Source organism: Bos indicus x Bos taurus, chromosome 15 (genome assembly GCF_003369695.1).
Source record: "Bos indicus x Bos taurus breed Angus x Brahman F1 hybrid chromosome 15, Bos_hybrid_MaternalHap_v2.0, whole genome shotgun sequence".
Lineage (NCBI taxonomy): Eukaryota > Metazoa > Chordata > Mammalia > Artiodactyla > Bovidae > Bos > Bos indicus x Bos taurus.
The window spans coordinates 78872448-78897569 of record NC_040090.1 but is presented as its reverse complement, the minus strand read 5'-3'; the positions used below and the strand labels follow the sequence as shown (position 1 = coordinate 78897569).

The following is a 25122-nucleotide window of genomic DNA, read 5'->3' as shown; positions in this document are numbered from 1 at the left end:
AGGGCCTGGTGGGCTGCCGTCTATGGGGTCACACAGAGTTGGACACGACTGAAGTGACTTAGCAATAGCAATAGCAATGCTAACAACTCCATTATGTATAATTTACAAACAGTTGGAAAACATTTCATTTTGTATTTAAATTTTCTACCAACCATCAAAAGGAATTAAAAGGCTAAGTAAAAATGCTATAATCTTTCATTTGTGTTGAAAATATCAGCACAAATTCACGATTTATTTTTCTCTTGATAAAAACAAAAATACTGATTTAACAATGCTGTCTACTGAGAAAGCCTAAAAGCATTGACAGTTAAATGTTTACTACTTCATCAACCAGATTGTCGTCACTAAACTCTATTTTCCTCTAACAAGACCTTTGGGGAAATGACTAATTCCACATACAAAATGGAAAATGTAGAATACGGGTCAGTACATTTTGAGAGGTCTGAATGTAAAAAAGTTACCAAAGAAATACTGGCTTCATATCAAAATGACACAGACACAACTTAAAGGGGTATTCTTTGCACAAGGTGGGACAATTTGAGTATAGTAATAATAACTACAATAATAAATACAACACGTTGAAATATAAAAAAATCATAGGTTCATAATGACATTATTTAAAAAATCATTGATTGCCTATGAAACTTATGATACTAACTTACTATGCATTGTTCTAAAAAGTGATAAAAAGAAAAAAGTAATTGTCTATATTGCCATTCCTATACAAACTATATTTCAGGTACCTAAAAAACTGATAAAAAGTTCTTCCATCATCACTAATAAATGCAGAAAGAACAGAATTAAAACACCATCTCACAATCAATCATTAAGAAAAAGTTGGTGAACAGCATTTTAACAGATTAATCAGATTAATCATACATGAACCCACAGATCAAACTTAACTCATGAAAAGCGGGAAAACCAGACACCTCTTGCCTCCTTTAATGTACGAGAACTATATGCTACTGCCTACGAAGCAACCTGGTTCAAGTAAACTAACATTTAGCAACTAAAAATATTTCTGAGACAATCAGTAAACTTGTACATTGATTACATAAATAATGATATTAAGAAATTATTCTCATTTTGTTGGGTGTGATATTGATATTATGATTACCTTTTAAGAGTAAAAGTACAAGATTTCATGGATTGGCTTTAAAAATAGTTCAGCAAAAAAAAAAAGAAATGGAAGGCAGGGAGGACAAAGATGGAACAAGAGCTGAACAATGCCAGTGGCCACTGAAACTGACATTCATTATACCATGCTACTTCTATGTATGCTTGAAGTTCCTTGTAAGAGGTTAACAACAACAGCAGCAGGAATTCCCTGTCAGTCCAGTGGTTAGGATTCAGCACTTTCACTTCCTGGGCCTGAGTTCAGTCCCTGGTCCAGGAACTAAGATCCTCCCAGCCACACAGCACAGGCAGAAAAAAATGAAATAAACTACCAAAACAACAACAACAAAAAATTCCCAAAGAACAACAGTTCCCTTAAGCACAGAGGGAAAAAGTCAGCTCTGCAATCTTTGCCTGCCTCTTCAAGTTAAGCATATAGTTCTATACTGAAACTCTAATTTACAAAAATTAAGCAGCTATTTCAAATATTACCACTGAATACTCCCTAAAATACTGTATCTGCTTGCAAAATAATTTCAATGGCCAAGAGAAAGTCTGAGAGCTTCCATACATAGACAAGTGGGTTATCTTTTTTATAACAAAGGACAACAAAATAGAAGTTCATGACTTAAAAACTGAACAGCCACACATCAAAGAAAAAGGAAGGATGTGGACACCAGCACTCAGTGCCCACTGGGCACCTGATATTGTGCCACACAGCCACACAAATCATCTCACGTGAACGTGAGCTCTTCTTCTCTCCCAAAAGTTTAAAGAATTTCCATCCGATGCATAGTTCTTAATGATTATAAAATGCATTCTCAAACAAGTGAGAACCTACTTCACACTTAAAAACAAAGATCAAAATGAAGATACCTCTTCAAGGCGTTTGCCAAGCTTGTCAAGTGTTTCCGGAAAATATTTTTCATTTTTCCACGGGTGAGGAACGTAGCGCTGCCACACCTGACCTGTCAGATGACTACAGGCAGTCACCCACTGTTCACAAACTGAAATACCAGCTTTCAGATTTTCCTTCACAAGGTAATAAGGATCTTCCCAGAGGTTCAACGTTCCCAACTTCTTCTGAACAAATCTTCCAAATGAACCACCTAATGAGGTGCAAAACAAACTTTTTAATGAACACATCTTTTAAGCAAGTAACTATGGAATACATGCTTTTTATTAAATTAAAATGATATAAATTAGCAAGTCAACAATCTATGAAATACCACATCTACACCTTTAGACAAGCACTGTTAATAACAAATATTTTTTAAAAACACACACGCACACATGTATTTGTATATTGGCATCTTTCATTATATCCTGTATATCTTTGAAGCATAGAAATATACATAGAAATTTTTAAAGGCCTCAGTCAGTCCCACAGTATGGATATGACATTACATAATCAGTTCTCAACTGCTATTTGTTTCTACTCTCATTGTACAAACAATGCTGTAATAAATGTCCTTTTATGTACTTGTCTGGTAGGTCCTTAGGATAATAATGATAAAGGTATATTCTAAGTCAAAAAGTATATTTTTTTTATTGACAGATAATCCAATATACATTAAACTTTTCAGTTGGTTAAAAATAAAGTCTAAACTAATACATGCATTTTTTACATACATAAAAAAAATCTATGTTATTTGATTATCAAAGAAATTGACACTGTGATTTAAATTAACTATGTACAAACATCTACTTAAATAATCCTATATAATTTGCTCTAAGAGTTACTTTAAGCAACAATTACTCTATTAAGGAGCATTTCAGAGAAGGACTCAAAGGAAGAAATAGAAAATAAAATAAGGCAAGCTTCCAAAATTTCAAAAGTGTATTTCTTTACTAGTACCTATAATATCTAAGAGATGTAACATTCGTGATTCAGGATAATGATCATGTTCTGTTTGTCTCCACACATCATCTACAACATCCCGAGTTGTCTCCACCAAGTCAACCACTTCCAATAAGGACAGACCATCCAAGTTATAAAATTCCTAAAACCAAAATGCGTTCATGTTTAAACATAATCGTATTTGCACCTGGGGCAATATAAACAAAACGTTGCCAGAGTTTGTCAATGCTACGATTCTAATATCTGCCATTATTTTCTCCTCTTCTTCTACCAGACGCTATATAACTTCTTTATGCAAATACCCTATCTGATCCTTCACAAACATAAATTTCATAAAAGCCAGAAGAAAAAATAAGATCTGCATAAACCCTATAAATTTATTTTTACCCTTGGCCTAACTTCCTCTAAGTTTGGATTCATTTCTTTTATTTATACAATAGAGTGTTCATTTAACACTATATACATACTATCTTTTTCACTTCATTTATCCTTATTCATTCATTTCCTGGTTTGCACAATGTTACCAATAGTACAAATCTAGTACATGATTTCATTACTGCCACAAAAAAAGTTTTAAACCACTTCAAACACTTCATTCAAATGGCAATAATGAAATAATACTTAGAATGAACAAAAAATTACTAAATATTTATTTTGAAAAGAATAGATTTTTGTAAAAAAACAAAATGGTCACTTATTTAACCTTTCCATAGATGTATCAAGGAATAATCAATCTAATAAAGTATCAAACTAAGACTTTTTATATTTCAGATTCCTCCAAACTGCTAATTTGAAAAAAGTGAACAATTTTCCAAAAGAACGTATTATCTCCACATGGACAAACCTCTTAATATTGGGCTTCTCATTTTTTTCTATCTGCATAAAAGTAATTATATTTTTGAGAAAAATATTTTCTAGTGATTAGAATTTAACTTTTTCAGAAGTTTGGACTTCTAAGTTGTACTCATTTTAAATACATATCTTAAGTAAACTCTGTTACATCTGAAGAATATATTTTGTCCAAAGCTATCAAATAATGATTTTAAAACAGAGATAAAGTTAATAAAAATTGAATGCTACAGTATTTCTATCAAAACCTGATATATAACTATATATGAATCACATACTCTTGCAATTGTTTCAAATAATTCTTTAAAATAACTGGCTCTTTCTTTGGTAATCTGTTTACTTCCACGATGAGCTTGTTCTATCCAAAACTGGAACTCATCACTTGGTGTAAGAATACCTGAAAAGTGAAAGGGAAAAATAAGAAATATCAACTATTATCATGGTCACCATTTTGAAATGTAAAGAAATAATGAAATACTATATTTGGTATACCAGGAACTAATATTATTATAATAATATTATCTTAAAATAATTAAATATAAAAATATTATAATATAATTAATATATTATTGTAAGTCAATTATAACTTCAAAATCTCACAAATAAACTAATATAAAAAGAGATTAGACTGTTGGTTACCAGAGGTGGGGAATGAGGAGAGACAGAAGTGGATGAAGCTGCTCAAAAGGTACAAACTACTAGTTATAAGATTAAATAAGTACTAGAGATATAATGTACAATATTATAAATGTAAATAGTGCTGCTTTATGTTATATATGAAAGTTCTAAAGACAATATATCCTAAGGTTTCTTATCATAAGGGAAACTCTGTTTAACTTTGTATCTACAACATAATGGATGTTCACTAAACTTACTGTGACAACCATTTCATGCCACATGCAAGTCAAATTACTATATTATACACCTGAAACTTATATAATGCTACATGTCAATTATCTCAATAAAACTAGGAAAAAGAAGGAAACAATTAAAAATAAAAAGCCAGAAAGTAATTGGTTTCACTTGCTGATTTTGCACGTTTCTGTATTATTCACCAAGTACAGAAAATGAATTTTACAATTTCTATGAACAAAAACGAACAACAAAACAACCCCTAAGCAATTAACAAAATGGCAATCAGTACACACTTATCAATAAGTACTTTAAAATGCCTGAATGGATATGAAAACAAAATCCATATATATGTTGCCTCTTGGAGACTTGCTTTGGATCTAAAGTCACACTGAGACTGAAAGGGGATGGGAAAAGGTATTCAAAGTAAATAGAAATCAAGAAAGCAACACTTATGTCAAATTAAAAAAATAAACACTGTCACAAATGATAAAGAAGGACATTACATATTGATTAGTGATCAATTCAAGAAGATATAACACAATATAAATATATATCCAACCAACATAGGAACGTCTAATACATAAAGCAAATATTAACAGACATACAGGGAAAACCTGACAATAATAAATTCATAGTAGGGAACTTTAACCTCCCACTTACACCAATGGACATATTATTCAGACAGAAAATGAATAAGGAAACAATGGCCTTAAACAACACATTAGACCAAATAAACTTATAGATATAGGACATTACACCCACAAGCAGCAAAATATACATTTATTTCAAATATATATAGTACATTCTCTAGGACAAATCCCATGCTAGGCCACAGAAACAAGACTCAGCAAATTTTAAAACCTGAAATCAGATCAAGCATCTTTTCTGACTACGATGCTCCGAGACAAGTAATCAACTAGCAGGGAAAAAATTGCAAAAAAAAATCACAAACAAGTAGAGGCTAAACAACATGCTACAAACAAACAATGGATCATAGAAAAAAAAATTTTTAATACATGAAGAAAAATGAAAATAAAAACACAACAATCTAAAATCTACATGATGCAGCAAAAGCAGTTCTAAGAGGGAAGTTTATAGTGATACAGCCTATTCCACAAAACAAGAAAAATCTCAAACAACCTAACTTTACACCTAAAGTAACTAGGAAAAAAAGAATAAATAAAACCAAAAGTTAGCAGAAGGAAAGAAGTCATAAAGATCAGAGCACAAATAAATGAAACAGGAACTAAAAAGTAATAGAAAGATCAATGAAACTAAGAGCTGGTTCTTTAAAAAAAATAAACATCATTGATAAACTTTGCCACACTCATCAAGAAAAAAGGACAGAGGGCCAAAATCAATAAAATCAGAAACTAAAAAGGAACTGACACCGCAAAAATTTAAAGAGTCATAAGAGATTATTAAGAACAATTATACACCAATAAAATGGACAGCCTAGAAGAAAAGGACAAATTCCTAGAAATGTACAATTTCCCAAGACTGAATCAGGAAGAAATAGAAAAATATGAGAACAACTACCAGTCATGAAACTGAATCAGTAAAAAGCAGCTCCCAAGTACTGCAGTCCAGGACTAGATGGCTTCACACATCACATGGTTTGGTGAAGTCTACCAAATATTGCAGAGAAAAGTTAACACCTATCATGCTCAAATTATTCCAAAAAGCTACAGAGGAAGGCATCCTTCCATACTCATTTTCAAGGGCCAGCATCTCCCTAAAATCAAAACCAGACAAAGAATCACAAAAAAGGAAAATTAAAGGTCAGTATCACAATAAATATGAGTACAAAAATCCTCAACAAAACATGAGCATACCAAACTCAACAATACATTAAAAGGACCATACACCAGTCAAGTGGGATTTATCCTAGAGATGTAGATGATTCAATATCCAAAAATCAATCAATGAGATACCACATTAACAAACTGAAGAATAAAAATCACAAAGTCACCTCAATAAATACAGAAAAACTTTTGACAAAAGTAAGCATCCATTAATGATTAAAAACTCTCAGCAACAAAAATGAGGTATAGAGAGAACATAATCAAGGACATATGTGATAAGCCCACAGCTAACATCATACTCAAGGGTGAAAAGCTGAAAGCATCTCCTCTAATATCAGAAACAAGACAAGGATGGCCACTCTCACCCACTTTTATTCAACATAGTATTGGAAGTCCTAGCCACAGCAATCAGACAAGAAAAAGAAATAAAAGGAATGCAAACTGGAAAGGAAGAAGCTCCGCTGTCACTGTTTGCAGATGATACTATACAAAAGTAGATCTCATCAATGAATCTGGTAAAACTGCAAGATACTGGCAACACCATGAACTATAGCCTGCTAAGCTCCTCCATGGAATTCTCCAGGCAGGAATACTGGAGTTGGTAGCCATTCCCTTCTCCAAGGGATATTCCTGACCCAGAGATCGAACCCAGGTCTCCTACATTGCAGGCAGATTCTTTATAGTCTGGGCCACTAGGGAAACCCAGTAAGGTGGGAAATGAGGGTTAATATTCATAATATACAAAAAATTCATATAACTCTATATCCAAAAATAACATTGCTTTGTTATTAAAATTTTTCTCAAATAGGCAGAGGATCTGAATAAACATTTTTCCAAAGAAAAGAAACAGATGGCCAACAGGCACATGAAAAATGGAAGGGAAAGTAGAGCAGCCATTATGGAAAACAGCATGGACATTGCTCAAAAAATTAAAACTAGAACTATCATATGATCCAGCAATTACACTTCTGGGCATTTATATGAAAAAAACAAAAACACTAATTAAAAAAGATATATGTTCTCCTATGTTGACTGCACCATTATTTACAATAGCCAAGATACAGAAGCAACCTACATGCCCATAAACAGATGAATAGAAAAAGATGATGTAGTACATATATACAATGGAATATTACTCAGTCATAAAAGAGAACAAAATCTTGCCATTTCTGATAACGTGTATATGCCTAGATGGCATTACGCTAAGTAAGTCAGGCAGTGAAAGACAATACTGAATAATCTCACTTATATGTGGAACCTAAGACACAAAACAAATGAACAACAAAACAAAAGCAGAGTTATAAAGAGTTGGCACCACCAGCTCATCGCCAGAGTGAGGCACAAGCTATAGGGCCACCATGTGCTTACCAGTGCCCACCCGCCATGCCTGGCTTCAACTACAAGTTCCTGGAGAAACCCAAGCTTTGTAACTGTCCGTTACAAAATAAATGAGTCACTGGTATCAAATGTATACCATTTGATATAGTATAGGGAATATAGGGAATATATTTAAGGGAATATAGTTAAGAAATATGCACTATCTTTCCATGGTAACATATTATAACTACACTCATCATAGTGAATTGAATGAAGGTGGTTAAAAGATACAAATTTCAAAAGATAAATTAGTAGGGATGCAATGTTGTTGTTGTTGTTGTTGTTCAGTCACTCAGTCATGTCTGACTATTTGCAAACCCATGGACTACAGTCCTCAGGATCCTCTGTCCATGAGGTTCTCCTGGCAAGAATATGGAAGTGGGTTGCTATTTCATTCTCCAAGATACGTTCCAAGACCAGGGATAGAACCCATGTCTCCTGCACTGGCATGCAGATTCTATACCAATGAGCCAACAAGGAAGCTATAACATGATAAACATTAAATAGCACTGATATGTTATACATGAAAGAGATAAGATAGCAAGTAAATCCTAAGAGTTCTCATCACAAGAAAAAGATTTTTTTCCTATTCCTTTAATTTGTATCCATATGAGGTGATGGATATTCACTACACTTATGTGATAATCATTGTTTGATGTATTTTAAGTCAAATCGTTATACTATACACCTTAAACTTTTACACTGTTGTATGTCAATCATATCTCAATAAAACTGAAAGAAAAAATAAAACAGTTTTCTTTCAAATTTGTATTTAAGTTTCCTAATGAAATGGACAATCTCTAGTTGCTTAATCACATGCTGGAAGTAAATTCACTAACCTTTCTGGTTGTATGAGATTCAGAAAGGATTTAGACAGGATTTATTTTACTATTCAAGCAAAGTATAAAACTACATCTGATATTTTAAACCAATGATTTCTGTATGTCATAAATTTCATCTTAATTGTTCTTGGAAATAATTTATCTATGGCCACAAAATTATAATCAGCTTCAGAAAAAAATACATTTTAAAAAACAGTCACTGGTTTATTATCTTTGCAAATATACAATTAGTATCAATCCTCATTACTCACAGATTCTGGATTTATGAAGAACCTACTCATTAATATTTATATGTATCCGAAGTCACTACTCTCAGAGCACTCATGGTCATTTGCAGACACACAGAGCTGTGAGAAATTTTAGTTGCCCAACACCTATGTTCCCAGCTAAGGTTGCTTGGACTGCAAGAAGATCCAACCATTCCATTCTGAAGGAAATCAGCCCTGGGATTTCTTTGGAAGGAATGATGCTAAAGTTGAAACTCCAGTACTTTGGCCACCTCATGCAAAGAGTTGACTCACTGGAAAAGACTCTGATGCTGGGAGGGATTGGGGGCAGGAGGAGAAGGGAACAACAGAGGATGAGATGGCTGGATGGCATCACCGACTCAATGGACGTGAGTTTGCGTGAACTCCGGGAGTTGGTGATGGACAGGGAGGCCTGGCGTGCTGCGATTCATGGGGTCGCAAAGAGTTGGACACGACTGAGCGAATGAACTGAACTGAACTGAAGCCTGAACAAAGCAACAATGCTTGTCTTTTTCCTATCGTGTTTTTCATAGTTTATGTAGCGTCATAGTTTCACATTTTGCGCTTCTTGTTGGTGGTTTTGCTATTTAAATTGACCCGGAGCGCAGTCAGCAGTGCTGTCTCCCGTCCCCAGCACTAGAGCACTGTGATGCGCCTTAAAGAGAACACGCTTCTGTTAGATGAACGTCATACAGGCATGAGTTACAGTGCTGTTGCCCACGAGCTCAATGATAATTCAGCAACAATATATATTAAATAATGTGTCTAAAAAACACACCTAAAATCAGTTGTATGTTGAGCAGCTGGTGAAAATGTTATGACCAGAGGCTCACAGGGTCCTAGGCACAAATTTTCAGTATTTGCTAATTCAGTGTTCACAATGACTTAATAAAACAGAACTACTGAAAACAATGAGAATCAATCATATTATTTCCATAAACTGAACATTAAAAGAGATTACACTTTCCCCTTCTCCAAATCCATACATAAATCTATACATTTAAAATCAGCTCAAGCTCAGAGACGAACCAAAGGTGCAAAGAAATATTTGAAAAAGTGTATTAATTTACTATGTACTAATAAGGCAATGGTTTTGACTTTCTTTGATAAAATTATGGCTAAATACCTCGTGTGTCATCTTCCTTAAATTTCAGTTTTGATAAGTTAGTATCTGATCTTCGTAGAACTATACCCAAACCAGCTTCTAGTTCACTCAAAAGGTTCTGAAGTTTGGGATCAAAGTTTCTGCTCCATTCCTGATCCTAAATAAAATCAGACAAGAGCACATGATGATCAATATCTTGCCAAACAGGCTTCCTAAAACCTTTTCAAAAACTAAGTCCAAATATACTTGTTTCACTCAAAGCCTGGCACTACCTCCATCTCTTAAGAGAGGGATAAAAGTCCTTTCAACAGTTAAAACTTTATAAAGGTCATTTACCATCACAATTTAAGAATGGATGTAGATTGCATTTTACATCTTTTCCAATTTCTCTATTTGTCAACAAATTTAATTATTTTTTAATTAAAAAATATTTTAATTTCTAATATTACCAATAAATAAAATAATAAATATTTATATTTGTGTGTATGAAAGCATTTATCCAAAGACTTAGGCTAAAATCAACAATCATACAAGCTACTTTAATTTACTCACCTTTAGTAACATTGGTGCAAATACTTGCCGGACAGCTTGGTAAAGGGAATTAATAGGTGATTCTAACATAGATGAAACAAGAATATTATTATGTAGATTTTGATCAGTAATTACTTCGGGTCGCAGCTTGAAAAACACCAGCACTTTATCTTTTGTGTCAGCAAAATCAATCTAAAGTGATAAACAAATGATTTTTAATGTTATTTTCATAAAGTTAATATTTGAAAATATTACCCTAAAATGTTGTCCCTATAATTTTACCCCTTGGTAAAAGTATACTTTAGAAATAATTATAGTATATTACAATCAGTCTGTCTTTGCTCCGTAAGAAAACCTGGGTTTGAAAATGGTATCACCACTTATAGGTGATTGTATCATAAAGCTACTTTGATAATTGATAAGTGATTATAAACAAAAGCACTACATAACTATTGTTGACATACAGTGCGAACTACTCCACTCCAGCCAGATTCATTAATACTACAAATCAAAGCTGTGTGCCCCAGGCACATACTGGTGAATAGTATAATTTTCCACCCTACTCCAGAAACTCTGTAACAAGGATGTGTATTACCCTCTTGCGTGCATAACTAAGTCACTTCAGTCATGTCCAGCTCTTTGGGACTCTATGAACTGCAACCCGCCAGGCTCCTCTATCCCTGCAATTCTCCAGGCAAGAACACTGGAGTGGGTTGCCACGCCCTCCTCCAGGGCATCTTCCTGACCCAGGGATCAAATCCGCATCTCTCACGTCTCCTGCACTGGCAGGTGGGTTCTTTACCACTAGGGCCACCTGGGAAGCCCAATTACCCTCTTACCCAAAACTAAATTCTACACAAATAGACAACCTAAAAACCAAAAAAAAAAAAAAACAGGTTGTCTATCTCCTAAAATCATCTTTACCCGAACCAGTGTTTTTCGTGTAAAGTATCTGAGCATCAAACTTTATTACTAAATTGTCATAAACCTAGATTATTTAAAATTAAAACTGTCTGAGCTAAACTGGAATTCACTAACCCAACCATGCTTAAAATAGGCCACTTCACAGCAATTAGTTCATTAGCTGTAAAGTATACCGCCCAAAAGAAGTTTTTGCATTATACACATATTCACAAAATTGTTCTCATTTCTTTTTCCAGGAAGAGAAGTCTATGCTGTAAAAAAAAAAAAAAAATTCAAACAAGTTCACTGTTGTGCGTGAAGAAACACGCTAAGGATGAGTGAGCTTCTGTGCTGCTTTTATCCTAATCATTGTATCTGTTTAGCCACTAGGAAAGAACTGTCATTTACTTGGCATTACTGCTTTTCTCAAACTCTCATTTTCGCCCATTAGAGTTCTATGCTAGTATGATCATTTTATTCCCATTACAAGCAAGTGAGAACTGCAGACTGCAGTAAGTAATTTGAAAAATTCATTCCTTAGTAATTAAATAGACCATACACTTGAACTTTTCTACTCCCACCTATGTGAAGAAAGAATATTCACAAAATACAGATTTTAATATCATACTTTGAAAACAGTAACTATGTCACTGGCCAAGGTGCTGCGGGGCATCAGGACAATGAGCTTTGCCTTAACCACAGTCAGAGTTACAGCAAAAGGTAAGGCGGCTACAGCTGTTCCTTCCCTGAGTAAAGAATCAGCACTCCTAGCCTAATCTTCCAGTTTCCCTATCATCAGCAACTGCTATTTACTCTTAACTTACTCTAATCTGATAATTACTAAGGTATACATTGGGCTTTCTAGGTGGTGCTAGTGTTAAAGAACCTGATTGCTAATGCAGGAGACATAAGAGATGTGATGGATCCCTGGGTCAGGAAGATCCCCTGGAGAAGGAAATGGCAACCCACTCCAGTATTCTTGCCTGGAGAATCCCACGGACAGAGGAGCCTGGAGGCTACCATCCCTAGTGTCAATGGACATGACTGAAGCACTTAGCATGCAAGCAAGGTATAATTTGTTCTTTTTTGAGGTTGCAAAATGTCTCTATCACCTCCTGGGATCCATCAGGGATCAGCAGACTACAACCTTCTGCCTGTTTTGTACAGTTCACAAGCTCAAAATTATTTCTATATTTTTTTAAAAATCAAAAGAATAATATTTCATGATATGAAATTCAAGCATCAGCGTCCATAAATGAAGCTGAATGCAGTCACACTCAGTCATTCACATATTGTCAACGTTGCTTTCTCACGTCAATGGCCAAGTTGTGACAGAGACCTTACAATCTGCCCAAGCCCAAAATATTTGTTATCTGGCCCATTATAGAAAAAAAATTTGCCAACTTCTATCCTATAGCATAAACCAGATCACATCTCTCTTGCTTAAGACTACCAACAACTTGGTATTTCAACCTAAATGGTGTACAAGGTCCGAAATGCTCAGTCCATATTTTAAACTTCCAGTCTTTGGGTTATTCATTAAACTTCAGCAATGACTGTGTAATTTTTTTTTCCCAGCCCTCTGAAACCAAGATGAGATCCAGTTCAAGTTGTGTCTGAATCTTTGCAACCCCATGGACTACAGCCCTCCAGGCTCCTCTGTCCATGGGGATTCTCCGGGCAAGGATACTAGAGTGGGTTGCCATGCCCTCCTCCAGGGGATCTTCTCAATCCAGGGACTGAACCCAGGTCTCCAGCATTGGGGGCAGATTCTTTATCTTCTGAGCCACCAGGGAAGCCCCTCCCTAAATCTGCCTACAACTAACTCACCATTCAAATCTCATTTCAAAGGGCTCCAATCCAAACAGGCATTCCCTCCTTCCCTATTTTAATGCAGTTCCTCACCCCGCCCCAATCACGACTTTAACATGACTCTATTTTTACTGGCAGCACTTATCAATACCTAAAATGATGTTACATTACATATCTGTGTGGATGAAGTGAAGTGAAGTTAAAATCACTCAGTCGTGTCCGACTCTTTGCAACCCCATGGACTTGTCCATGGAATTCTCCAGGCTAGAATACTGGAGTGGGTAGCCTTTCCCTCCTCCAGGGGATCTTCCCAACCCAGCGATCGAACCCAGGTCTCTCATATTGCAGGCAGATTCTTTACCAGCTGAGCCACAAGGGAAGTCCCATCTGTGTGGATGTGTTTAACCAATTTTTGTCCATTCAAATGTTACTCCTTGAAAATAAACTGACATATTCACGGCTTTATCCCTAGTACCCAGGACAATACCAGACCATAGTGGGTGAATTAATATTTGTTAATTTGTTAAATCATGCTGACTGTCAGACATCTAAAGTACAACTTAAGATATAGAAAAACATTTTCAAATATGACTAAGTATCTGTACTGTGATGTATGACTGTATATAAAATACACTGTTGGGCTCTACTAGCTTAAGTATTAAAGTAAAAAAGCTATAGACTCAATTTTCATTACACAAACCAAGAATTATTTTTACAAATCCAAACCCCTCATCTTATTTTCCCATTACACTCTACCTAAACTTCCAGATCCTGAAGGAAATCAGTCCTGAATATTCATTGGAAGGACTGATGTTGAAGCTGAAACTCCAATATTTTGGCCACCTCATGAGAAGAACCGGCTCATTGGAAAAGACCCTGATGCCGGGAAAGATTGAAGGCAGGAGGAGAAGGAGACGACAGAGGATGAGTTGGTCAGATGGCATCACCCACTGGATGGACATGAGTTTGAGCAGGCTCCAGGAGTTGGTGATAGACAAGCAAGCCTGGCGTGCTGCAGTCCATGGGGTCGCAAATGGTCGGGCACGACTGAGTGACTGAACTGAACTGAAACTTTCAGAGGCATTTACAGCAGTGTGCTTGATTTTATCATTTGTTGAGTATATGTCATTCTAGGTCATCCAGAGTGAGGCTCCAGAAGGCAGAAGCAGGGGGTCTTATTGTGAATTATATACTACTAACTTATCGGAGCAGGCCTCCTGGTGGCTCAGACAGTAAAGAATCTGCCTGCAATGCACAGGTTTGATCCCTGGGTTGGGAAGATCCCCTGGAGAAGGGAATGGCAGCCCCTTCCAGTAGTCTTGCCTGGAGAATTCCATGCACAGAGAAGCCTGGTGGACTACAGTTGTCAACTATGATTATCCATGCTTTTTACATCTTTGTAAACTTACTAAACCAAGGAAAGTGCCTTATATATAGTGAGTTCGAAATACAGTGATTGAATAGAATTGAGTCAAATCCAAGACTAAGATTCATAACAGGGTGAATAATCCAATCATCCTACAAAAATGCATTCAATGTTTGCTGTGTATCAAATACTCTGCTAGACCTAGGGATATGGATGAACACCAGAGGAAGAGGTTTAAACATATGACTATGATTTGTTAACTTTCATCCATTTACTGAGCCCCTTTAACATGTGAGGCAATTTTTTCTGTATATTACTCTGAGTGCATATGTGTGTTTATCTCCTGGTTGCAGGTGCACCCATTTCTTAAACAATCCTGCCAGTAGAAGCAGCAATGAAATAAATATTAATGTCAATACATCACAGGTTGTACAACAAAAAAGAATTGACTATCTTATCATTCCGTAAAAGATTTTAGTTCCTAACTATTCTTTCCCTCGAGTAAATTTAAACTTAGAATATAATATAAAAAAAAAAGATACACTAGAATTTGCCCCCAAAGAACTTCAAAAGGGAGAAAGAAAAAAAAAGTTTAAATAAATAAGATAAATTTCGTGTTTTTAGTTATAACGTAAATGTAGTATTAAAAAAAAAAAAAACTAGAAAGACTGTAATTGTTCTCTGCCAGTGAGCGGACTGGGAGCTTCCTTCGGCCAGGAGGGATGCAAGCTTGGAAACCAAGTGAAGCGAGAGGCCCGCGCAGCTCGTCGGGAAGGGACAGCCACGGGCCCTGGAGGAGGACTCAAGCCAGGAGGCTCCCAGGGACCCGGCATCCGTCCTACTGAGCCCGGGACGGAAAGGTAGGCCGGGGCGGGGTGCAGGCAAGCATACCACGTTGGAGAAGGCGATGCCGGAATCGGATCGCTGCACTCTGAGGAGCATCTGGTTCCCGTCGTCCAAAAAGTTGTTGATTTCGGGGCCGTTGCCCAGCAGCGCATGGTCCCAGGATTCCGACACCAGCCCGAAATAGTTCCGAGTAGTGGCGAAAATGAAGAGCTTCCGCACGTCCCCGGGCACGCCGGCCATGACTCCGGAGAGAAGGACCGGAGAGGGCGGGCGGCAAGAGCGAACGACGGATAAAGCCGGAGGACGAAGGCGAACGGAGGCGCGGACAGCCCCAGCCGCTAGCTCGCCCGCGGCCTGCAGGGCTTCGCGGTTGCCAGGGGCAGTCGCTATGGCGACGGCGCACACGTCCGCGCGTGGCGGCGTTACCTCCTCCGGCACGCGCACGCCAAACCCAAGGGCCGATCGACCACCTCGGCGCTCCTTAGCTGCTCGCCGCCGTCATCGATTGCAGGGGATTCGGGCAAGTGTGGGTCAGGTGGCGAAGCCCGCCTTTAGTGCTTTCTGCTGACTTCTTGAAATGGCAACTCACTCCGGTACTCTTGCCTGGAAAATCCCATGGACGGAGGAGCCTGGCAGGCTGCAGTCCATGGGGTCGCTAAGAGTCGGACACGACTGAGCAACTTCACTTTCCCTTTTCATTTGCATGCATTGGAGAAGGAAATGGCAAACCACTCCAGTGTTCTTGCCTGGAGAATCCCAGGGACGGGAGAGCCTGGTGGGATGCCGTCTATGGGGTCGCACAGAGTCGGACACGACTGAAGCGACTTAGCAGCAGCAGCAGCAGCAGCTGACTTCTTGCAACCGCAACTCACTCCAGTACTCTTGCCTGGAAAATCCCATGGACGGAGGAGCCTGGCAGGGTGCAGTCCATGGGGTCGCTAAGAGTCTGCCACGACTGAGCAACTTCACTTTCCCTTTTCATTTTCATGCATTGGAGAAGGAAATGGAAACCCACTCCAGTGTTCTTGCCTGGAGACTCCCAGGGATGGGGGAGCCTGGTGGGCTGCAGTCTATGGGGTCGCACAGAGTCGGACACGACTGAAGCGACGCAGCAGCAGCAGCACCTGACTTCTTACGACGCATTACTAGGAGACATGCAACTAATCTTCAAGTGCAACAGGATGGCGTGGATTTAGGAAGGCTAAAGGAGTTCTAGGGCTCCCTTTTCCCCTGCACTTATTAGCAAACCATTCTGTCAGCATCATGTTCCACACCTGTAAACTGGGGAAATATTATCTAGGTTGTAGTGAGGATTTTAAGAGAATATTATTTAAACATCGCTTTTTGCCAAATTCAGACTTAAACTGAAGAAAGTAGGGAAAACCACTAGACCGTTCAGGTATGACCTAAATCAAATTCCTTACGATTATACAGTGTAAGTGAGAAGTAGAGTGCCTGATGAACTATGGATGGAGGTTCGTGACATTGTACAGGAGACAGGGATCAAGACCATCCCCAAGAAAAAGAAATGCAAAAAAGCAAAATGGCTGTCTGAGGAGGCCTTACAAATAGCTGTGAAAAGAAGAGAAGCAAAAAGCAAAAGAGAAAAGGAAAGGTGTAAGCATCTGAATCCAGAGTTCCAAAGAATAGCAAGGAGAGATAAGAAAGCCTTCCTCAACGATCAATGCAAAGAAATAGAGGAAAACAACAGAATGGGAAAGACTAGAGATCTCTTCAAGAAAATTAGAGATACCAAGGGAACATTTCATGCAAAGATGGGCTCGATAAAGGGCAGAAATGGTATGGACCTAACAGAAGCAGACGATATTAAGAAGAGGTGGCAAGAATACACAGAAGAACTGTACAAGAAAGATCTTCATGCCCCAGTTAATCACGATGGTGTGATCACTGACCTAGAGCCAGACATCCTGGAATGTGAAGTCAAGTGGGCCTTAGAAAGCATCACTATGAACAAAGCTAGTGGACGTGATGGAATCCCAGTTGAGCTATTTCAAATCCTGAAAGATGATTCTGTGAAAGTGCTGCACTCAATATGCCAGCAAATTTCGAAAACTCAGCAGTGCCCACAGGACTGGAAAACGTCAGTTTTCATTCCAATCCCAAAGAAAGGCAATGCCAAAGAATGCTCAAACTACCACACAATTGCATTCATCTCAACTGCAAGGAGATCCAACCAGTCCATTCTAAAGGAGATCAGTCCTGGATGTTCATGGAAGGACTGATGCTAAAGCTGAAACTCCAATACTTTGGCCACCTCATGCGAAGAGTTGACTCATTGGAAAAGACTCTGATGCTGGGAGGGATTGGGGGCAGGAGGAGAAGGGGACGACAGAGGATGAGATGGCTGGATGGCATCACCGACTTGATGGACATGAGTTTCAGTGAACTCCGGGAAATGGTGATGGACAGGGAGGCCTGGCGTGCTGCAATTCATGGGGTTGCAAAGAGTCGGACACGACTGAGAGACTGAAATGAACTGAATTGATTTTTTTTTAAAGGTCTGGTAAAGAATAGGAGTTTAATACAATGTTAATTTACTTCTGCTCATTTCTGTGCTAATTTCCCACCATGAATTTTGTCATCCTATTATTAATTTCTGAAAAATTTAACCAGTTTTTTCATCATAATCAATCATCATCAGAACACAGAACCATATTTGTAAAATAACCAAAACAGTGTATGGTACTTGTTAATTTGTTTTATAATAGCACAACCAAATACTTAAGAAATACAGAAGTGAAATTAGGCTTCATTTTCTACTCCATGGCATCACTAGAAACTACTAAACTGCCGTTTATCTCAATATTCATCAAAGACTCTGAATTCAATAATTATCTTCTAAAGATGTTTACCACATGCTCCTATATGCCATGTAATGAACTAGGCCCTCGAGGCTACAGTCTCTGCCCTAAGGGTTTTTGGTGTACTCAGTCTTCTCAGCCCTGATTTGAGCCATTACCTAGGGAAAAGGACACTAATTTTTTATTTGTACCGAATAATCACAACTGTATTCTTTTAGAATTAGAAAGGTCATTTTATCTCCTGAGCATCTTGATTGAGTTCTGGGAATGGAAACTAAAGAAAGCTGAAGTCCTTTAAATTATAAAAGGAAATGAGTTCAGATTCTTACAAAACAGTTTGAAAAGTGGGAGAGGAGTCAGTGAGGTAGAATGCTGGAGACTCCAAATAGGAACCCAGGGTGACTGGGTAGCCAAAAAGGCCTTTGAAACAAAAATGGCTAATAGGGATACAGAGATTCTTGCTCTGTGATGGGCATAATGACCCTTCCCAGGATCTTAAGGAAAGCTTCCATAACTCACAAATGGTTAGTCTAGATGAGTTATTTTGGTGGGAATGTATAAAATGTCTAAGTATCCTAGGTAATATGAATTAAAATGAATGAAAAGGCAATACATGTAGGGACATGAATAAAGAAAGCTGTTGAGATCATGAGAATCTCATCCTCCCAGAAATATTTAAAATCTTGATGCCTTTTGGACTTACGCAAGATATGAAATTTGAGTTTTCAATCCATTTTAACCCAGATGTCAAAAAAAAAAAAAAAAACATATTAATCTAGATGTCCAGCTGACATGTAAACCCAACGAGGGTAAGGATGTTGTGTATCTTGTTCACAGCTGTTTACCCAGACTTAGGCCTAGAGTGGAAAATGACTCAGGAAGCTTGAATAAAGAATAAAGAATCTCACAGATAGTAAGTTACAGAATGAAGATTTATTCCAAACCCTATTGACTCAGTCTCCAGACACTCTATCACAATGATAGATAGCAGGTTAGCCTCTAACATCATGTCACCCCTTTCACAGCTAAGAAGTACTTACCATCCAGGTGTGGCCATTAACTAATTCTCACAATTAGTGGGCAGAAGTAATGTGTGCCACATGCAAGGCAAAGTTTCAAAGAAGTAACTATACCTTTACCCTTTGCCAGCTGGATGGAGCTAACAAAGCAACAAGAAATGGCAGAACCATGAAAAAGTTAGAACCAGAGCTCCTGAGTCAGTGTGGAGTACAGCCAGCAATTGTTAAGCAAGGAATAACCTTTATTGTGTTTGAACCATTTTATATTATGTAGTGTGGGCCTATTTTTAAATAGCAATTTAGGCCACACTAACTGAAGAGTAGGGCTTGCCAGGTGCAGCTAATGGTAAAGAATCTGGCTGCCAAGGCAGAAGGAATAAGAGATAATCCCTGGGTTGGGAAGAGCTCCTGGAGGAGGGCAGGGCAACTCACTCCAGTATTCTCACCTGGAGAATCCCATGGACTGAGGGCTACAGTCTAGGGTTTCAAAGAGTCAGAAACACCTGAAGCAACTTTGCACACACACAACCAAAGAGTAATTGATATCAGCCATAGGGTGCTCTTTAAAAAAATGTTAGTGTGGAGCATTGATTTAGAAGTTAGCCAGCAGGTGACATTCAAACAGTGTGAGCCAGAGGTCAGGGGCCAAAATCTTTCTGAACCAAGGATTCCAATTTTCTTAAATATTTGCATTTCTCAAAACTGTTGGTCTCAGGACTTCTTTATACATTAAAAATTTACTGAGGCCTTTAGAAAAAATTTGTTTCTGTGCATTATTTCTGTAAAAATTTACTATCAGTTCAGTTCAGTCTCTCAGTCGTGTCCGACTCTTTGCGACCCCATGAATTGCAGCACGCCAGGCCTCCCTGTCCATCACCATCTCCTGGAGTTCACTCAAACTCACGTCCATTGAGTCGGTGATGCCATCCAGCCATCTCATCCTCTGTCATCCCCTTCTCCTCCTGCCCCCAATCCCTCCCAGCATCAGAGTCTTTTCCAGTGAGTCAACTCTTCGCATGAGGTGGCCAAAGTACTGGAGTTTCAGCTTTAACATCATTCCTTCCAAAGAACACCCAGGGCTGATCTCCTTCAGAATGGAGTGGTTGGATCTCCTTGCAGTCCAAGGGACTCTCAAGAGTCTTCTCCAACACCACAGTTGAAAAGCATCAACTATTCGGTGCTCAGCTCAAATTTACTATAGTAGTCATTCAAAGTGAGACAGATTCTAAAATTCATCCAATTAAAAATAATAAGCAGGACTTTCCTGGTGGTCCAATGGTTAAGAATTCACCTTGCAATGTAGGGGACATAGACTCAATCCCTGGTCAGGGAACTAATTTCCCATGTGCCCTGGGGCAACCAAGCTCAGACAGGGCAACTACTGAGCCTAAGTGCTCTGGAGCCTGAAAGCCAAAACCAGAGAGAAGCCCTCAGAACTCAACAAAAGAGCTTGCATGCTGCAACTAGGATCTAATGCACCCAAATAAATAAATATTTTTAAATATAAAAGTAATAAGTTAACATGACTTGTTAACATAAATAATATATTTTGATGAAAATAATTATAATTCCCAATATAAAAATAAATTTGGTCAGAAGAGCGGTATTGTTTTACGTTTCCACAAATTTCTTTAGTATATAAATGCCTTAGTAGGAGGCAGTTATTTAATAGATCTTCTATCTACTATTGTATTCATCCCTTGCAATATGTTGTTTTGGTTGAAGTATGTGGAGAACACTACAGATATGTGGTTAGAAAACAGAAATATGTGTAGCTGGAAAACAGAAAGAATTTTATAGTCTTTTCAGATAGCTGTGATACTAAACCCAAACTCCACAAATGGTAGTTTCCTTCTTTGTGTGTGTGTGTGTGTGTGTGTGTGTGTGTGTGTGTGTGTGCGTGCGCGCGCGCGCGCATGCACTTATTTTGACCATGCTGCATGGCCTGTTGGACCTTAATTACCAGACCAGGGGTAAAACCCATGCCCCCAGCAGTGGACACACAGAGCCTTATCGACTGGACCACCAGGGAATTCTCCACAAACAGCAGTTTCTTGAAGGACAGTTGAAATTTAGAATCTGAAACCATATCAATAAACATTTCATACTCAGTTACATTAAAACCCATTGGTTATCTTGCACTCTGAATGGATATTTTGCCTGTACATAACTGTAACTTCATGTATTGATCATTTGGAAAACATTTGAGCTATGTAGATCTTCCAAATGTGGATACATTTCATTATACAATATCATAAAATCACATTCCTTAATAAACCACTGATACCAGAAGAAAAAGTCTGTGTATGGTGAGGTTGTCAAGCTTACAGTAGTAGAGAATTTAAGTTTTCCAAAATTCTACTTTTTCATGAAAGCCTGAATTTCATCATTGGCAACAAATATTGTTCATTTTTTCCTTGAAATGATAGACTTATTTAATTCATTTTTGAGGGAAAAAAATGTCTGCCAAATACCCAAGTCTTAAGAGTAATAGTTTGTCATCTATTCAAGTAAAAATTTTCTTCAGTGATAAAAGCTGATACTGCTAAGTCACTTCAGTCATGTCCGACTCTGTGTGACCCCATAGACGGCAGCCCACCAGGCCCTGCCATCCCTGGGATTCTCCAGGCAAGAACACTGGAGTGGGTTGCCATTTCCTTCTCCAATGCATGAAAGTGAAAAGTGAAAGTGAAGTTGCCCAGTCGTGTCGGACCCTCAGCAACCCCATGGACTGCAGCCTTCCTCCTCCGTCCACGGGATTTTCCAGGCAGGAGTCATGGAGTGGGGTGCCATTGCCTTCTCCGATAAAAGCTGCTAGTTTTGATCACAACTCAAACAGTAACACAAGTTCCTGGTTGTTTTTTGTTTGTTTGTTTGTTTGTTTCTTTTCCTTAAGGCAACCACTGTACTTCAGTATTCAGCGTAAGTGCTTTTGGTGTTTCATCCATCAGAACACTAAACTGACTTGAACTCAAGATTTGAGATTTGACTAAATTATTTACTCTATCATTGAAGACATTCTTAAATGAAACTGGTATCTTTTCCTTTGAGTACATGGAGGAGAAGAAAGGATGTCTACTAGAACATTTCAGTGTCCCAGCCTTGATTTGTGCAAAGATGCCAGCAGTTTAGCCACACTGGGTTAGTTTTCCAGGGCTGTGTCACAAATTGCTGCAAACTCAGTGGCCTATAAAAACCCTCCTTTATTAGCATTCAGTTCTGTCCATTAGTAGTCTGCGAACTGCATCTCAGCCTCTACTAATAGTACCACAAAGTTGAGTTCAATATATTGCCCAGGCTGAGTTCTAATCTGGACCTTAGGGTCCTTTTCCAAGCTCATTTTGTTGTTCAGTTGCTAAGTCATGTCCAACTCTTTGCAACCCCATGGATTGCAGTATGCCAGGCTCCTCTGTCCTCCACTACCTCCTGGAGTTTGCTCAAACTCATGTCTAAAGATTCAGTGATGCTACCTAACCATCTCATCCTCTGCTGCCCCCTTCTCCTTTTGCCTTCAATCCTTCCCAGCATCAGGGTCTTTTCCAATGAGTCAGCTCTTCACATCAAGTGGCCAAAGTATTGGAGCTTCAGCTTCGACATCAGTCCTTTCAATGAATACTTAGGGTTTATTTCCTTTAGGATTGACTGGTTTGATTTCCTTGCAGTCCAAGGGACTCTCAGGAGTCTTCTCCACCACCACAGCTTGAAAGCACCAGTTCTTCAGCACTCAACCTTCTTATATTCACATCCATACAAACTCATATAGCTGAGACAATTAAATTCCTTGTAGCTGCAAGACCAAGGTCCCCATTTTTTTGCCAACCATAAGCTGACATTCTTTACCTTCATCTTCAAAGCCAAGGATGGAGAACTTTATCACACAACAAATCTCTCTTATGTTTCAATTCTTTAAGGGCCCCATTCCTTTCAAGAATTTACCTAGCCCAGAGGATAACCTCCTTTATTAACTCAAAGTCAACTGAAGCATGGAAGTGATAGCCCACCATATTCACAGGTTTTGCCTTCATTCAAGGTTAAAAGGTTATACAAGCTGTGCCCACCAGGGAGTGGAAACCTTGGGGCTGTTTTAGAATTCTGCCCACCATTACTTTTACACCATCAAATGTCAAGCACAATGAAAGAGGCACAAAATGTCTATTATTGTGGAAATAGTTTGACATTAGAGACCCCTGAAAATATTTCAAGCTTCCACAGGGGATCATTTGTTCTAGACAGTCTCTACATTACCTATATCTATTTAAGAAAATGAATGTAAAAAAAAGGGTTTTTAAGTTTTATCCATTATGGTTGACAAATATTGGCAAATTATATTGAAAAAAAAATGCCATAGAATTGCTATAATATCATTTTTATATTAAAGTATAATAATCATCTAGTTATTATCCTTGGACAATGTTGGGAGAGCTGTACATGAAAGGATGTAATTTCAGAACCTCTTCTTCAGACTCAGAGAAGCTGAAACTTACTCCGAGGCATAATTATTTACAGATTACAATCACCAGCACAATGAAATGTACATTCTCATATGACATTTAATGTTCAACTCAAATACTTAAATATATTTACCTCTATACATTTTTATGTGTCCCCAAGGATTAATAGGAATTCTATTTCTTCAAATTCTGTTCCTAAGTCAGAAAAGAGTCTCTAACCATTACCCTGGAGTCTAGTAAGCAATCGATGCTTCCTGTAGTCATTTGTGTTGAAAATATAGGGGGTGAGAGGAAGGAGCCATGTGAGTAAAGGATTTAGTATTTATTGGGTCATATGTGTAACTGAAGTTTATTCTTTCATCTGCACTTCTGTCTACCTCCAATCCCCCAACGAATCCTGGGCATGATGGTGGAATAGCAAGAAATGTGATAATGTGGAGTTGATTTCTCCCAGTCTCCACTAACAAAAACAATCAAAAGCTGACATTTGGAGGAGAACAAAGTCAAAGTTTGGAACTCCTTGCAGATAATACTTTTGGATTTCATTATGAGAAAATGCAGACACTATGATTAAACAATTTAGATAGTTTGAGTCTTCTATCAGATGTTAAATACTATTTATTTGAATGCTAGTGCTTTGTTGAGTTCAGTTCAGTTCAGTTCAGTCGCTCAGACGTGTCCGACTCTTTGGGACCCCACGAACCGCAGCACGCCAGGCCTCCCTGTCCATCACCATCTCCCGGAGTTCACTCAAACTCACATCCATCGATTCGGTGATGCCATCCAGCCATCTCATCCTCTGTCATCCCCTTTTCCTCCTGCCCCCAATCCCTCCCAGCATCAGTCTTTTCCAGTGAGTCAACTCTTCTCATGAGGTGGCCAAAGTACTGAAGTTGCAGCTTTAGCATCATTCCTTCCAAAGAATACCCAGGGCTGATCTCCTTCAGAATGGACTGGTTGGATCTCCTTGCAGTCCAAGGGACTCTCAGGAGTCTTCTCCAACACCACAGTTCAAAAGCATCAATTCTTTGGTGCTCAGCTTTCTTCACAGTCCAACTCTCACATCCATACATGAGCACTGGAAAAACCATAGCCTTGACTGGACGGACCTTTGTTGGCAAAGTAATGTCTCTGCTTTTCAATATGCTATCTAGGTTGGTCATAACTTTTCTTCCAAGGAGTAAGCGTCTTTCAATTTCATGGCTGCAATCACCATCTGCAGTGATTTTGGAGCGTAAAAAAATAAAATCTGACACTGTTTCCACTGTTTCCCCATCTATTTGCCATGAAGTGATGGGACTGGATGCCGTGATC

General features: G+C 38.2%; 1 protein-coding gene across 3 annotated transcripts in view; it reads right to left on the bottom strand.

Moving 5' to 3' along the window:
* Positions 1-15909, bottom strand: part of DYNC2H1 (dynein cytoplasmic 2 heavy chain 1) — a 393951-nt gene extending 378042 nt beyond the window's left edge. For 2 of the 3 annotated variants that reach the window (XM_027563957.1, XM_027563958.1), the window contains exons 1-6: positions 15562-15756; positions 10611-10781; positions 10080-10215; positions 4105-4223; positions 2975-3119; positions 1993-2225 (exon numbers count right to left, since the gene is read on the bottom strand). In XM_027563957.1, coding sequence (XP_027419758.1) covers positions 1993-2225; positions 2975-3119; positions 4105-4223; positions 10080-10215; positions 10611-10781; positions 15562-15756 — 999 coding nt within the window. Of the gene's footprint in view, positions 1-1992; positions 2226-2974; positions 3120-4104; positions 4224-10079; positions 10216-10610; positions 10782-15561 lie in introns of all 3 variants that reach the window. The other variant, XM_027563956.1, reaches the window with a different exon arrangement.
* Between the last annotated feature and the right edge of the window lie 9213 nt (positions 15910-25122).